The sequence below is a fragment of the Manis pentadactyla genome, chromosome 4, assembly GCF_030020395.1.
Source record: "Manis pentadactyla isolate mManPen7 chromosome 4, mManPen7.hap1, whole genome shotgun sequence".
NCBI lineage: Eukaryota > Metazoa > Chordata > Mammalia > Pholidota > Manidae > Manis > Manis pentadactyla.
Window position 1 is genome coordinate 17288000 of NC_080022.1, and position 15408 is coordinate 17303407.

At 49.7% G+C, this 15408-nt stretch overlaps 1 protein-coding gene across 11 annotated transcripts in view; it reads right to left on the bottom strand.

The window, feature by feature from the left end:
* The window catches only part of ASAP3 (ArfGAP with SH3 domain, ankyrin repeat and PH domain 3), a 49036-nt gene that overhangs the window by 10495 nt on the left and 23133 nt on the right, over nt 1–15408 (bottom strand). For 8 of the 11 annotated variants that reach the window (XR_005030683.2, XR_005030684.2, XM_036914664.2 and 5 more), the window contains exons 2-8: nt 10390–10462; nt 10130–10299; nt 7901–7975; nt 6754–6803; nt 928–1039; nt 626–711; nt 98–173 (exon numbers count right to left, since the gene is read on the bottom strand). Coding sequence is in view for 9 of the 11 variants with exons in the window: in XM_036914664.2 (XP_036770559.2) it covers nt 98–173; nt 626–711; nt 928–1039; nt 6754–6803; nt 7901–7975; nt 10130–10299; nt 10390–10462 (642 nt within the window). In the remaining 2 variants the exon portion in view is untranslated. The remainder of the gene's footprint in view (nt 1–97; nt 174–625; nt 712–927; nt 1040–6753; nt 6804–7900; nt 7976–10129; nt 10300–10389; nt 10463–15408) is intronic. The other 3 variants (XM_036914666.2, XM_036914665.2, XM_036914671.2) reach the window with 1 other exon arrangement.

Sequence of the window (15408 nt, forward strand, 5' to 3'; positions counted from 1 at the left end):
CCTTGCTGCCAGGGCAGGAGCCAGCTCTTCCACACCCACAGATTCTCCCGGAAGGACAGGGCCTTGACCACATGAGCAAGGGTGACACCTGACTTACTGCATGTACTGAGGCCGCCAGCTTCTCAATGAAGGGGGACAGGCTCTGAGCAGCCTTCCAACCATCTTGGAAAAAGCTGAGGTGTGAGGCCAAACATGGGACCAGAGAGAGAGATGAAAATGAGAGATGAGTGAGAAGTATAGAAGGTGCTCTAAGGCTCATAGGGCACCTGGGGGCAATACAGCCTGACAGTCAAGAGCAGGCACTCTGGAGTCAGTATCTAGGTCCAGATCCCACTTGCTAGCTGTGTGATGTTAGTAAATCTCAGCCTGTTTTCTCATCTATAAAATGGGGATAATAACCGTACATGCTCATAGGGCAGTTGGGGGATCGAGTGAGATCAAGTGTGTAAAGTACTTAGTGCCTGACCTAGTGAGCACTCAATAGAAAGCATTACCAACAGGGTGCAGACACACAAGGAGTCCTTGAGGGTCTGCCAGACGCTGGGAATGCCCTTGTTCTTTGTTGCCTGAAGGGTTAAGGGGCAAGGTCATGGCGGTCGGGGTGGGGACACAGGGAGAAACCTACTTGTGCTGGGCATGGAAGAACTTGATGAGACTCTGCAGAAAATCAGGACCTTGCTTCATCTGGCTCTCCCCAGCTTTCAGCAGATACTGCACAGAGGCAGGGCAAGATGTGAGCAGAACAGAACGCTCGAAGGCAGACAAAGGGCTGCAGTCCCCACCCCAGGCTAATCCTCTTGGTCCCTGATTGAACCTTGGTGACATCTCAAGGGCCATGTGGCCAGGACCTGAGCTGAGCCTCTGGGGGTTCTGGAGAGGCAGACAGGAGGACATCCGGCCCTCCCTCACCACTGGAGCTCGCCGTACCTCACACATGTGCAGCTGGAAGACGCGCCGCTCTCTCTGCGTGTCCTGGGCCACTTCCCCAGGGCTCCCTCCTGTTACCCTGGCCCGGTCCCTCTCCTTCTCCAGCTTGACCCTAGGCCCCAAGGAAAGAGAGGCCTGAACACCTCTCCCTAGCCCCTCTCACATCCCACCATCCACACTTGCTCCTCTGCCACATGGGAGAGAGGGGCTCCCCAGGTGCCAGCTGTGTGGTGGGACTGGGGTACAAAGAGGAACTAGGTGGATTCAGGGAATCCACAGGCTAGTGGGCAGGAAGACTGAATCAAATCTCAGCAGTGAGAGGGTGATGGGAGAGTAAAATGGGAGCCCCGACTGCATCTGGCTGCTCAGGAAGTGAGGTTTGAGCTGGGATCTGAAGTCTGAGAAGCTGCCTTGGAGGAAACTAGGGCTGGTTAGGAGGCTCAGACCATGTAAGAGCCCTGAGGCAGGAGGGATCTGGGCTCATGGGCAAAGATGGAGAGGGAGGTGATTCCAGGTTAGGTAATTCCAGGCCATGCAGGGCCTAATTCAGACCTTGTTATGGGAAGGAGATGAAGGTTTTTATGCAGGGAGGTGAGGGGCTCAGATTAGGGTCCAGTGGGATCTGGAGCGCCCAGTTCTAATTTTGGTGGAAGGGATTTAGAACCATGTGTGTTAGAAGACTTCAAAGTGCCTTCATTCTTCTGAGCCATGAAGCGTCCCATTTAAAGCTTAGAAAACCTCTGTTCTTTTCTTTATAAGTGAAGACAGAAAACACTTCCCATCCTTGTAGCCTTCCCTCTATAGGTCTGAAGGGTTGGCTGTTTTTCCCCCTTGGGGGATGGGTAGAACTGTATGTAAATGGCTTCCGGGAAATCCCACACCCATCAGACCACCCGATCCCAGCCAGGAGAGTTTTCCACATCTGGGGCTGGGTTGGGTGCATGGGACCATGTAAAGGACACATCTTGCTTAACAGCTTTGCTCCCACTTGAGTGCCAGCTCTGAGCAGAGAAGATGCATGTGGGATACATTACGGGCTGCATTGCTTCCCCTTTCTGAGCCTGTCTCCTCATCTGGAAAGTGGGGGTCCTTATCGGTACCCAGATGAGTAATGTATGCAAAAGACTTAGCACACAGCTATATTATATGGTCCCCTCCAGGCCTCAGTTTTCCCACCTGTAAACCGAGGAAGCAATGGCCTAGAATGAGTTCTCGGGTCCCTCCTGGCTCCAAAGTTCTGGGCCCTACAAGTCTGGCCTCTGGGATAATGTTTATATGCAGCATCTGTCCTTGGAAGACCTGTAGAGCAGGTTCTCAACCTTGGAACTGCAGACATTTTGACCAGATAATTCTTTGATGTGGGGGCTATTCTGTGGATGTAGGTTGGTCAGCAGCATCCCTGGCCTCTACCTATTAGAGGCCAGTAGGATCTCCCCAGTTGTGACAACCAGAAAGGACTCCTGGGGGTGAAGGTAGGGATGCAAAATTGCTCCTGGGTGAGAACCACTGCTCTAGAGCGGGGTTCTGCAGGGTTTGTTCATTGCCTTCAATTTTCTTAGCAGTGGCTGTTTTTCATTTTCCTAAAGCTTTATGATACCCCAAGAAGGACTTTGTGGCAGGTGGTGGAGTTAGGATGGGGACTGACCCTGTGAACTTGGGGGTCAGGGCGGATGCTTTTCTGGGGATCTGAAGATGAGCAGCAGAGAGAGAGGCTGCAGTGTGTTAGCGACAACAAGCCTGGCAGTTGGCTAAGGAGGGAGACTTAGCAGGCACAGCCGTTAGAGGGGGCAGGGGAATCTCTTGCCTACATTGTTACCGTATCTCTGAATACTGAAAAATAAAAAATAAGCTAAATGTCTATCCACAGGAAGTGCCTAAAGAAATTGTGCTATGTCCTTACATAGGACTACTATACAGCTATTAAAGAGTGAGGACAAGTGATATAAGCTGACAGGAAAGATACCTGCTTCAGAGTAAATGAACAAAAATGAAGCCACAATATAGAGATGTGGCTAGAAATGGGGGTTCTGGATTTGAATAGCAGCTCCCTCATTTACTTAACCTTTATCATCTTTCCAAGCTTCAGTTTCCCCATTTCAAACATGAGACTTATACTGCCTAGTTCTCAGATGATATAAATGCTTGGGAAACATTTAGTACAGTCCCTGGCATATGGTAAGCCCTCAATAAATGGCAGGATTATGAAGATGCTAATGATACTGGTGATTATAGTAATAACTATTGGTGATTACTCTAGATAAAAAATTTTCAGCATAGGGTACATTCTTATCTACTTGATATTTTTTATAGGGGGTCTAATGGAGATTCAAGGACAGAAACTAGTTAATTTAGGATGAAGATAAGCTGTGAAGTACTGTATGTGGCTTTGTGAATTGCCTGTCCCTCCACCTCAGCTACGGTAATTTAGAGATTTACCCACAAAGTCTCACACAGTCTCCTGAGATGACTGACACACCTCAAACTAATAGCTGAGGAGCACTTTCTATCCTACTGCACACATCCCCCAACCAGAAAACAGCAACTCCATTCCCTCCTGTCCTCAAAGGGTCACCAATATTTTATGAACATTTCAAGTGTCAGGGATATTTTTATTTCCTCTAAATGCAATTGCTGTGGAAGGAGTGAAATGAATTAGTGAGTGAAAAGCACTGAAATGCTAGTTCCTATGAAGACTGAGATAACTGGGGGAGCTGCCTACCCAAGAGTCTAATATTCAGCAAAAGGGGAATAGGGGAGTGGGGAGGTCAGGGAGGAGGGGGGGAAGGAAGGGCATGGAAACGAATCATGCACCTGCCACCCTGCCACCTTGAACCACCTCTCCTGTAACACCTTTTACCAACCACCCTTCCCTCTACCCAAAAAAAGCGACCTGCCTTTTTCTGCCACCTCTCTGCTGATACTGTCCTTATGGCATTGGCACTTTGTATTTTCCTTATTTATTGGCCCACCTTTCTTGTCACCTCTCGTCAAACCGTGGGATCCACTAAGGCAGGGACTGTGGTGGTGGTTTTCTCCTCCTGTCTTACATATAAATTGGGGATAGTAAGAGTACCTTCCTTGCCAAGGGGAATGAATCTCTGATTAACAGATGTAAATCGTTTATCATACTGCCTGACCCAAAGGAGTGTAAGTGTTAGCTGCTAGTATTACTAGTTATTACTTTTAAGCACTGATTTGGGGTGCTCTGCTGGCCCTGTCACACACTAAAGTGACAACCCGGGAGGCAAGAATCATACCCCTTTCACAGGCAAGGAGCCTGAAGCAGAGGTGTTAAGTCACTTGTCCAAATCACACAGCTGTTAGGTTACGTGAACTCAAGTCTCTCTGATACCAAGCCTTGGGGATGGCACAGGTCATCAACACTGGGCTCCGACTTGTTCCATTCCCCCCTGCCTGACTGGTTCCCCCAGCTGGTGATAGTCACAGTGTCCTTTCTGAGGGGTCACAGTCAGGGACTATTTGACAGAAGATGCAGCTGAGACCTAGAGAAGGGGAGTGATTGTCCGAGATCCCAGGCTGGTCAGAGAAATACGAGGAGCAGAACTCAGGGCCTCTGCCTCTCAGCCTCTTGCTGTGTTATTCTGGTCCCAATTGGAGCTCAGAAAAGATGGCCAATAAACACTTGTTGAACTGTAGTGTCAGGCGCTTTAATACACTGCACTTATTTCATCCTTACTTCAACCCTGCTAGGTATCACTGGTCCCATTTTTCAGATGAGGAAATAGACCTGCACATGGAACAGCATAGATAAACTTAGCCCCTGCAGAGGGCCCCAGATGCCTTTCTCAGTGGCCCCGGGGGATAGCGGAGCCTTCCTCCTACATGAACAGCCAGGGGGTGAGATTCCTGGGGGTATCTGACAGATGCTATCAGCTGCTGCCCAGACTGGTTTGGTAAGACTGGGCTGGAATTACACAGCCACTCGTAGCTGGCCAATATCCAGCCCTACCCAGAGCCTTCAATAGAAGGAATGCATACAGACACCTGTACCAGGACATGTAATGTGCATGGCAGGAGCCAGGAGACCATGTAACATGGCAGGAAGAACACTGGACTCAGAAGCCGAGGGTTCTGGTTCAGGCCCTGTTGATAACTCACTGAATACCCTTCACCAACCTCCTGTCTCCATCAACTACAGAGAATCTTTTCTTTACATGCAACTCTACAGGTGAGATTAATAGACAAATCTGGTAAAAAGCAGAGCTGCGTGGGGGAAGGTCAGCAGGGCAGGGCTCATTCTTTCCATTTGGTAAAATGAAGCCCTGAAAGGTGAAGGGCTTAGGGTAACTTAGGAAGACGAAGACCGTGTGAGCCCACATCAAATCTTAAGGAGAAAGACAGCCTGCTTGTCCACACCTCAGCCTGGGCCTCTAATGAGAACAGAGGGCCACGCCCGTCACAGCTCCTGTCATCACAGGACCTATGTCCACAGCTCGAGCAGATGCAGATGCTGGTGGAGGGAGAAGCCAGGGCCTGCCTTCTGACTCGGGGAGGTCCCCACGGCCCTGGGAGCTTGAGAAACAATAAGCTCCAAGATCTACTTCTTGGAATTGATCCTACAGAAATAATTACAGGTGGGAGCAAAGATTTAATTCCAAGAATCCTTCCCCAAGGATGTGGTGGATTAAGCACATTAGATTATGCATATGTTGGCACACAATGCACCCATTTAAGTGACATTGTATAAGAATATAATGATGCAGAAAGGTGGTCATGATGTATTTTTAGGTTAAAAAAAAGTATGAATTTTATGATCTCAGTTTTGTAAAAATATTTCTCTCTATATAGAAAAATTTCTAGTAAGATATTCATACTTTAGGCTTGGAAATTAAGGATTTTCCTCCTAGTTTTTGGTAGTTTCCCTTCCCCCCACTTTTTAAAAGTGATAACATTACAGTGCTACCCATATTCTGTTAAAAAAAATTCAAACAATAGAGAAGTACTAGATACTCCCACATGACCCTAATCCTCTCCTAAGGATAATTAAAATATTTTATTCTTTTACTCCTCCATATTTTCTATGTTATTCATAATGAGCATAAAATTTTATAAAGAAGAGCAAACAGTGCTGAGATACAGTGGGCCTGGCTGGGCCCTGGCAGAAGACTGGAGCTGGGAACTGCTCAGAAGAAAACAGTGCCCGAGCTGTCTGCTCAGGGAATAGGTCGCTGGGTGCCTGAGGCTCCTTCTGTCTCCATGGTGTCCTAGTAGCTAGTGAGAATTCTGGAGTATGGTGTGGTGCACATAAGAGGCCTGGGTATGACATCAACCCCCTTTCCTCCTTTATGGTCAAGGAAATGTTTATAGATACTGCTTGGTGTTGCAGAAAGATGATCAAGGAGCATGAACCCAGCTCTGCCTCTGCTTAGCCTAGCTGTGTGGCTTTGGGCAAGTGACTTAACCTCTCTGAGCCTCCAATGCCTCCTCTGGTAATTGGGATACTAATACCTCCCTTACAGGGCTGGGTGATTGTGAGGATCAAATGTCTGGCACATGGAGCTGTTCAGTAAATGGCAGCTCCATTCTGTCTCTCTACCCACGTTTGGCACCACCCAGTAGATGTGCCTCTGCGAGCAGCATTTTGTAGTCCCTTCACAACAGCTCCCCTTTGGTGGTCTCGTGGTCCAGCCCCCAGACTCCAGTCAGGCCTGGGCATAAACCACACCCATAAACGCTTCTAGAGATGGAGATAGCACTTTGGGGCAACATGTGCTGGCAGCATTTACATTCTTCCTGATATCCAGCCTCCTGCTGCAATGTAAGTGACAATCTCCTGGACAAACCACCCTGGCCACGGCCACTTACAATTTGGCTTCGTAGTCCTTCCATGCCTTCTCCAGCTGCTTTTTGGAATCCTGTGGTTTAAAAGGAAAAGTTGGCCCAAAGGGGCACATGGGATCAACAATACCCTTTGCTACCTTTAGGGGGACCCTTTGCTTGCATGCTCCCCTATGCTGCTTAGAGCCACACACCCCCAAGCCCTGCCCCTACATTCCTGACTACAAACCCAAACCCCCAGAATAGACCCAAATGACCCCATTTCTCAGGGATGGGCCCCTTCTCCCACCTGAACTCCTCCCGCAGTTGCAAGGAATCAACTTTATTTGGTGGGCTCAGGCCTGGGATGTGGGGGGATTTGGGGAGTCAGCATGAGGATGAGGATGGGAGGATGCGGTCAGACTCCTCCCTAACTGTATCCCACCCTTCTCTCCTGCCTGGTGCTAGATCATCCTCTCAACAGGATGGGTGCAGATAAAGTGGCATGAACAGAGAGCCTGAGAATTCTCCCCAAGACTACACAGCAAGCCAGTAAGACCTGGCTGATCCCTGACCTAGTTTACCTGGGCCTCTTCCAGCCCAGCTGACTCCCAGGGTGCCCAGTCAGCCAGGTGAAAAGCTGCCTGTCTGGTTTGGGTAGTTCCCAGGCTGATGCCCAGCCCAGGGCCAGGAGGGAAGCCTCTGGGGGTAGGACAGCTCCTCCCCTGGGCCTTCTGGGGCAGACTTCCCAGGGAGATCATTCTGTCACCTTTGAGCTCTAGTCTGCCTTGAGGCAGGGGCTGCCAGATGCAGAGAGAGCAGCCACACATGGCAGTCAGGAGCCCTGGATGCCACACCAGCTTCCCCACCGACTAGCTGTGTATACTGTAAGCAGGCTACCGAACTCCCGGAGCCTAGATTTCAACTGAGAAATGGTAATACCTACAGAACCCACCTCATGAGCTATTTCACATAAGGGCCTGGGCAGACAGTGGGTCAGCCATCCTAGGCTGATCCCAGAGCAGGGTCCTCCCATCCTTCTGAGCGTCAGTAATATGGGGCCAGCACTCCCACTCTGACAGCCTACTTGGCCTCCATCCTCAGCCCAGACCTGCCTCCCTCAGTCTCCTGTCCACCCCTTTCTCACTCTATCCCACCATCTCTGGGCACACCCGCTCTCCGCACGGAGACTCACCTGTCGCCCATCCCTCAGTTGCCCCTTCAACAGACTGTCCAGGGGGAAAGAGACAATGTTGTTCAGGTTCTGAACCTGGAAAAAGGAGAGACCCCCACACCCTGCCCTGAGTGACTGCTGGCCTGGCCCCAGGGGCTTGGGGTACAGAGTGCATCACAAGGCACACAGCACTAGGGGCAAAGGAGGCGGAGAGAGAAAGATGTGAACGTGGAGGTGGAAGAGTGTGGCGGAGCCGGCCTCTCAAAAGGCTGTCACCACCTCCCAGGACTATGGGCCTTGCACCCCACACTCCCTGAGTGTGAGGATGAGAAGGAGCATCCCAGCAGCCCCTTCTCTGGGCCTTTGCCAGGGGCACCCTCTCCTCTCCTCTCACTCTCTGAAGCCCCTGTGGTGCCCAGCCATTGTTTTTGTCTGGCTAGTTCCTCGCCCCTTTTAATGTGGGAATCCTCTCCCTGTGGTCACAAGGGGTAAACACAGGAGGCAGAGCTGACTAGAGGACCCCATCCCCAGGCTACAGTGATTGGAGCAGGAATAGGCACGTGACCCGAGCAGCCAATCAGGATCCTTCCTGGGACTCTTCTGCCATGGTCATAGGAGGACTGTATCTTTCTTCTGGTAAGGTGTGAATCTGGGTCTGCTGGACCATCTTGCCCACTGAGCAAAGGCAGAGAGAAACTAAGAGAAAAGAGAATGAGCCTAAAGCCAGTTGTATGCCTGGACTTCCCATTATCGAGGCCAATGAATTCCCTTTTAAAAAATTAACCTAGTTGGAACTGAGTTTCTGTCACCTGGCAGCCCAAAATTTCAGCCCACCTTTCTAGGTATACTCCTGCCTGTGGCCTATGCTGACCTGCCCCTTTCTGAACCATGGCAGCACTAGGCCCCTGGGTCCTTGCGGTTGTGGAGTTGATTTCCACTGCTGGAACTGATTGGTGTTGCCTCACATTTCCTGTCTCCTATCCCCTGAAATCTGACTCTTCCCTGTGTCAGTGCCCACCACAAAGTGGACCCTCAGCAAACACTAGTTTGACTGAAACAGGGGAAGGAGAGTGAAGGCAACAGAGGCCACTAATTGAGTTAACACTGTTAACTCAGTTAACATTACCTCATGAATTCATTTAAAACTGTTAAAGCCTCTATCTGCAGGACAGTTTGCAAGGCAGAATATTCAAAGAGATATAATGGTGAAAGACAGCAACATTAGCTAACGTTTCCTGAGCGCTTACTCTGGGGTAGGAGCTGAACCTACATGATCCTCATTACAGCTCCATGAGGTGGGTACCACTATTACCCCAAGTTTACAGATGAGAGACCTGGGGCTCAGGCAGAGTGAGTGACTTGCCCAGGGTCACACATCTAGTGTGCAGCAGACCGGGGATTTGAGGCCTGAGTCCCAGGCCAAGGTTGGATGCCTAACCATGAAGCCAACTGCCTCTTGGAGATGATGGGATCTCTCCCAGCTGGGACGAGCCCTGGATGGGACTGGGAGGGAGGGGGTTTCTTGGGAGGCTCTACAGCCAGGCTTGTGCTAGGACTCTAGAACCAGACAACCTGGGTTTATATTTGGCTGTATGATCTTGGGCAAGTTGCTTAACCCTGTGTCCTAGCCTCCCAGCCTGAAAAGTGGGGGGACAACAGTAAAACCAAGCCCACAGAGCTCTGCTCCAGGATTAAAGGTGGTAACACACATGAAGTGTTGAGAACTGTGCCTGCAGGCGGGAAGTATCTCAGGTGGCCTCGAGGTGGGGACTTGGAGGACAGGGACGAGGCAATCTCAGAAGGAACCTGAGGCCACTGGGCCATGTGTAGGAGCCGGGAGGCTTGTGGAGGTGAGGCAGGTTCTAGGCTTTGAGGACAAAGCACACGTGGTTGGGAAAGTGGAGGCCTAAGAGAGTGAACAAGAGACAGTGGCGCAGTCAGGAACCCGGGAGTGCGCCCTCTCCTCTCCCGAATCTTCTCTAGGGAGCCCTCCCTCATGTGGGGATCTTCCCCTCTGTGAACCCCCTGCAGCACCCACAGACTCACCCCAGAAGAGAAAGAGGATGGCAGGGAGGTAGGGAGAGAGGGAGGGAGAAGACACGGGGGAGAAGTCAGAGAGGAGGAAGAATGCAAATGGTAGGTCAGAACTGGAAGGGGACCTCGGGTCATGGGTCAGAGGTCAAGGAGAACCTGGGAGAAGGGTAGAAACCAACCCTTTCCCAGTCAGGTTCCTAAGCCTGCTAGATTTACCCTGAGCCCGGGGAAGGGCCTCACCAGGTTCTTGAGGAGTGCAGCCACCTCGCGGGTGAAAACAGCCAAGTTCAGGAAGCCAGTGGACAGCTCGTGACTGTTCTGGGACAGGTGGCTGTTGCCTAAGGACTCCACGGCCTCTCGGTACTGCTCCTCATTCTCCACATGACCTGTGGAGGTAAGGAAGGGCAGAGTTAGCTGCAGGCTGGGGCTGGGGAAGGGGCTGCCTGGCCAGGCCGGGCATCCGCAGGCGCACTCACCAAGGCCGGAACTGTTGATGGCCCGCACAGCCTTCTTTATTCTCTGCAGGATGACCTGGTCTCCTTCCAGGATCTGGAAGCAAACATGGACAGAGGTTCAGGGATGCTCAGCTGGGAGGGGTGCCTGACTCCCACCCTCTATGTGCACACAGAGTTTCCTCTCTAGGGTCCTACAAAACAAACAGACCACCTCTTCCCCCCAGGCCATATGGGAAACCATAGGTCAGTCACACTACTCCAGGAAGACCACTCAACTCCAACACAGGCCAAGTAAACAAGGCCATTTACAGGGCATGTGGCATAGTTGGGTATGCAGACCTGGGTTTGAATCTCGGCTCTGGCACTAACTAGTGTGTCAGTCTAGACCAATCGGTGAACTTCTCTAAGACTTGGGGGCCTGGTCTGCAAAACAGGGATGACACTACAGACTCATGTAGTTGCTGAGAGAATGAATGATTTGATGAATATGTACAAAATGCTTAGCAAAAGGCCAGAGGAGAGAACGTGGACATCTCTATATTCTCAAAAGACATAGAAGGGAGAATGCTTGTTCACCAACTCCCAGGCTCAATAAGCAGCCATGAGAGGATGCAGAGGAAGAGCTGGGATCCCATGGGTGGGCAGGGAGCTGAGAGAGTAGAGGGGCTCACTCAGATCCCACTGGAGAGAACTGGTTGGAACAGGCAAGCCCAAGGTCCAGGGCTGCAGAGCAAACAGCAGGCTGTGTGGAAGGCCAGACAGGAAGCAAGCAGCAGGACTCTCCTGCCCCAGGAGACAGCCTGGGTGGAGACCTCCAGACACACTCCTCCTTCAGTGGTATAGAAGCTCCAGCCTCATAAAACCCTTGTGAAATGCATAGTTAAGCTGGAAATTATAGAATGTCAGGCCTGCAAGAGCCCACAGAGCCACAGATGAGGAAACAGGCCAGGAGAGGGGAGGGCTCTGCCCAGAGTCAAACGGTGGGACAGCAGCACAGCTGACCTTCAGGGGTGCTCCAGCATGGCCCCACAGCCTCACTCTGACCCAACCCCACCTATTTGGTCCAGGGACTAAAATGGGATTAGAGTTGCTCTCCAAAGAGTTACTTCAATGTGACAAGAGTTAGTGAACTCATTTGGAATGGTATCTCCAAAGATGTTACACGATATTCATAGGACATGCACAGGGTGGACCTCAGAGGCAGTGTGGAATGTTCTTGGAAGACTTTGACATGTGGGAAGCCTCTGGAGGAAGGGGGTGATGGTTTTGAAGCCCAGCTCCACTGTCCAGATGCTGTGTGCCCTTGGGCAAACTGCCTATTCTCTCTGAGCTTCCTTATTAGCCATCTATAAAATAGGGGAAACAATGCCTACCTGTCAGGGTTATTATGAGGATTATATGTATTTGATGATGCACATTAAGAGTTTAGCTTCATGCTGAGCAGACAGCGTGTCCTCAATGAACAGTACAGACAGTTATTATTAGCAGCTGTTGTTGATGCTTGAAAGGTCCATCAAATTCTGGGTACTTTTCCTACAGGAGCTAGAAACCTAACATTCTCCTCCCTGAGTATGAACTTGAGATGCTTTGGTGTTTGGGACCAGCAGAGGCCCATCTCAGGACTGAAGAAAGTCAAGGAATTATGGAGACTGGGGAGAGGAGGCCACATTTGAATCAGCAGAAGAACAATGACATTTCTACTGGAGAGACAAAGACAAGAGGACATGGACCTCTCTAGAAATGCCAAAGACCCAGATGATGAAACACATTTGTTACCCAAAGCCCTTGATCCCCACCTTGAAACTTGAAAAGGATAGCAAAGAGGTGATTAATTTAAGAAACTATGACTTTGTTAGGAAAGAGTATAAAACCTAAATGTGATTTATTCCCACTAGGATGTTTAAACACTTTAACAGTAAGGTATGAGCAAAGGGCCACGCGGTGGAAGCTGCTCGGGCTGAGAGGGGGGGTGGGGGGATTGGTAAGGGCCTGGCGATACCTGTTTGAGTTTCTTAAATCTACCAATAAAATTAAGACAAATGTAAAGCAAAGATATAACTGGCTTGGGCGACATCCGGGAAAGAATGTGAACCCTGTAGTACTCAGCCAATGAAGAACCAGGAGAGGGACTCTCGTACTAAGAGATAAATTATTGGCGCCAAACTCCCCAGGTGTGCCTGCCCACCAGTCACCCGATCTTGCAAGACTGTCATTAAAGCCTCGCTCCACTGTTCTCTTTGTCTCCGTGTCCACTTATTGAATTTGGACCTGTGAGTGTGTTTCTCACAATTTGGGTGCTCATCCGGGATCCTCTTGCCTGTGTGAGGTGGGGGCCCAAGCGGAGTGGGAAGACGCGTCCCGCCCAGCTTTGGGCGGCCCGCTGTGTCTGGGCATCTCACCTTCGCACGGAAGTCAAGGGGAGAACCAAGACTGTTGGGCGGAGACGCGTGACCGACGCAGGGGAGAAAACGCAGGCACTGCGGCAATCAGACAACCTTGTGTATGAGCCAAGGTGGGAAAATTGGGCTATAAGTACTGCCTTGGAGGTTGGGCATTTTTCAGAGGTCGAGTGTGTGTGGCTGAAACGTGTAATCTCAGGGTGTGTGCAAGAAACTTCCATTATGGGGGGTTGAGTACACAGAGATCTCAGACACAGGGACCTCTTGAAGGATGGGAAATACAAATTCTAGGCCTAGGGAAGCAGAGAAAGGGAACCGGATGAGCTCCCTTGGAATTTCCCCCAGACAGCCTGCTGGGGTGAAGGTTACGGTACTGGGGGGATGCCTCCTGTACTGGGTTAAGGACAAACAGAAGATGATCAAATTTTGCTGTTTTGTCTGGATTAAAGTTAGATCAGATGAAAACTGGCTTTGCCAGGTTTGAGTTATTTTTTTATGGTAATAAAGCCTCCAGTTCACCTGAGGAATCTGTTGGTTACCAAGGACGCTTCCCCTATTTCCCCTCAACACCAGGGAAGGGAAAGCTAGGGAAGAGGAAATACAAGAGACCTCCCAGGACAAGCCCCGGTGTTGGGAGAGCGTTGTGTGTTTTCCTCGGTCCCTTTCCCCACCGCAGCTGCAGCGGAGAGTTGAGAGATGGGGACACGGTGGTGAGGCAGAGTGAGAGTTTTGTTTGGAGTTACTCCTGGAGAGAGAAAGTGAGGCCACCTCAGGAGGGAGGCGCACCCTGGGAGGTTGGAGAGAGAAAGTTTGAAGTTAAAAGGTTGTACATTTTGAGGATGCTGGCGGCCTCAGAGAGAGGAGCGCCCCAGGGGTTGGGGGTTCCCTCTTTAAGGATTCTTTAGGAGTGTGGCCGGCACCTGGGGGTGTAGACTTGTTAGGTGGTCTCAAGTATCTTTGATGAGACATTATATTTCTTATCAGTCCTCTGGGTAATTCTGCAAAATTAGCTTAACACAAGAAATTTACTGCTTTTAGTCCCCTCCCAGGATGGCAGCTTCCTGGTTTGGGAGCATATCAGGACTGGCTGCCCTTCTTCCAAGGGGGGCAGTTATTGTCTGTTTGCCAATGAGTAAGTTGAGAATCTTGCTTCTTGACCTCCTGAGTATTAAAATGCAATCTTTGGGGTGGAATCCTTCCTGCCTTTTGCTATGTTGTTTACGGCTGCGCCTGCATGCTGAATTGATTGCCTGGGTTGCAGACTATTTGGGGTCAGAAAGAAAAAAAAAAAAGGATATAGGTAAAGTTAAAGAAGAAAAGAAGCTGGGCCTGTATGATTAACATAATAAAGACAGGCTATGCTGAGGTACCCTCTCCTTTATCTGAGGAATATTCAAACATTCCAGGCCAAGTTGCTCCTGTCTTTTTGAGCTTTAATTAATTAACTCTGGGTCTTTTTAGAGGACTTTCCTGGCCTTTTTCTCTTTCCACCCCACTCATATCTCATATCAACAGGCATTCACAGATGAAAAGAAGTATGGCTTTAGTGCATTCGCATCTTTCCTCATGGGTGGAGAGACGTTCATCTCCATGTCAGTGGGTAATTACCTGGACAAGGAGGGCTTACCTGTACCTGAGAGGTGAGGGGGAGGGCCGGTTTTTGGCTGATGTTGGAGACTGAAAGAGAGAAATAGCCCCAGACCACAGTTTGTGAGCAATAAATAGATTTTAAACTTTATTTCTCCCTTTGACTGATTTCAGTTTTTAGAGGTATTTTGCCCCAAGATTTCTTCTCCCTGAACTTAACAATGTAAGAAGGACTTAGAGTTTCCCTTGCCTTCTGGGGAGTCCACCAGGAACCCCAAGACGTTTCCAGTGAGAGAGGTCCCACTAGGACAAGGGGAAATTTGTTAATGCTCCCCTCATGGGTACTGAGGTGAGAAATTTTAAGCATTGCTAGAAGATCCCCTTGGCCTAGTGGACCCACTAGATCAATTCCTGGGACCTAATATATATAGTTAGGTTGAACTGATGTCCATCATGAATATCCCATTCCCTGGTGGTGAGGGGGGTGATCAGGAGAGCTGCTGTGTCCATTTGGGAACAAAGACACCCACCGGGCCCGGGTGTCCAGTCAGCGGAACAAAAGTTCCCAAATGTAGATCCTAGATAGGATAATAATGATCCAGTGAATAGAATTAAAATGCGAGATCTTCGAGGGCTAATTATAAAGGGAATTAGAGAAATGGCCCCAAGATCTCAAAATGTTTCTAAGGTGTTTGAAGTCCAATGGGAAAAGGAAGAGACCCCAACTGCATTTTCATAGAGACTCAGGGACCAGATGAGAAAGTATTCAGAACTTGACTCAGAAGCTCAGGTAGGACAAGATCTTTTAAAAGTCAATTTTGTAACCAAAAATTGGCTAGATATATCTAAGAAATTACAGAATTTAGATGGATGGAATGAAAAACCTAGAGAAGAATTACTAAGAAAAGCTCAAAAAGTGTTAGAAGAGAGGCTAGAAGCTTGTATTTCAAACTGTTAGAGGGAGAGCCAGACCCTCTCCAATGGACCCAGTGGAACTGCAAATTCTAGAAGAATTGAAAGCAATCTTTAGTCACCACCCCAGTCCTGGCACTCC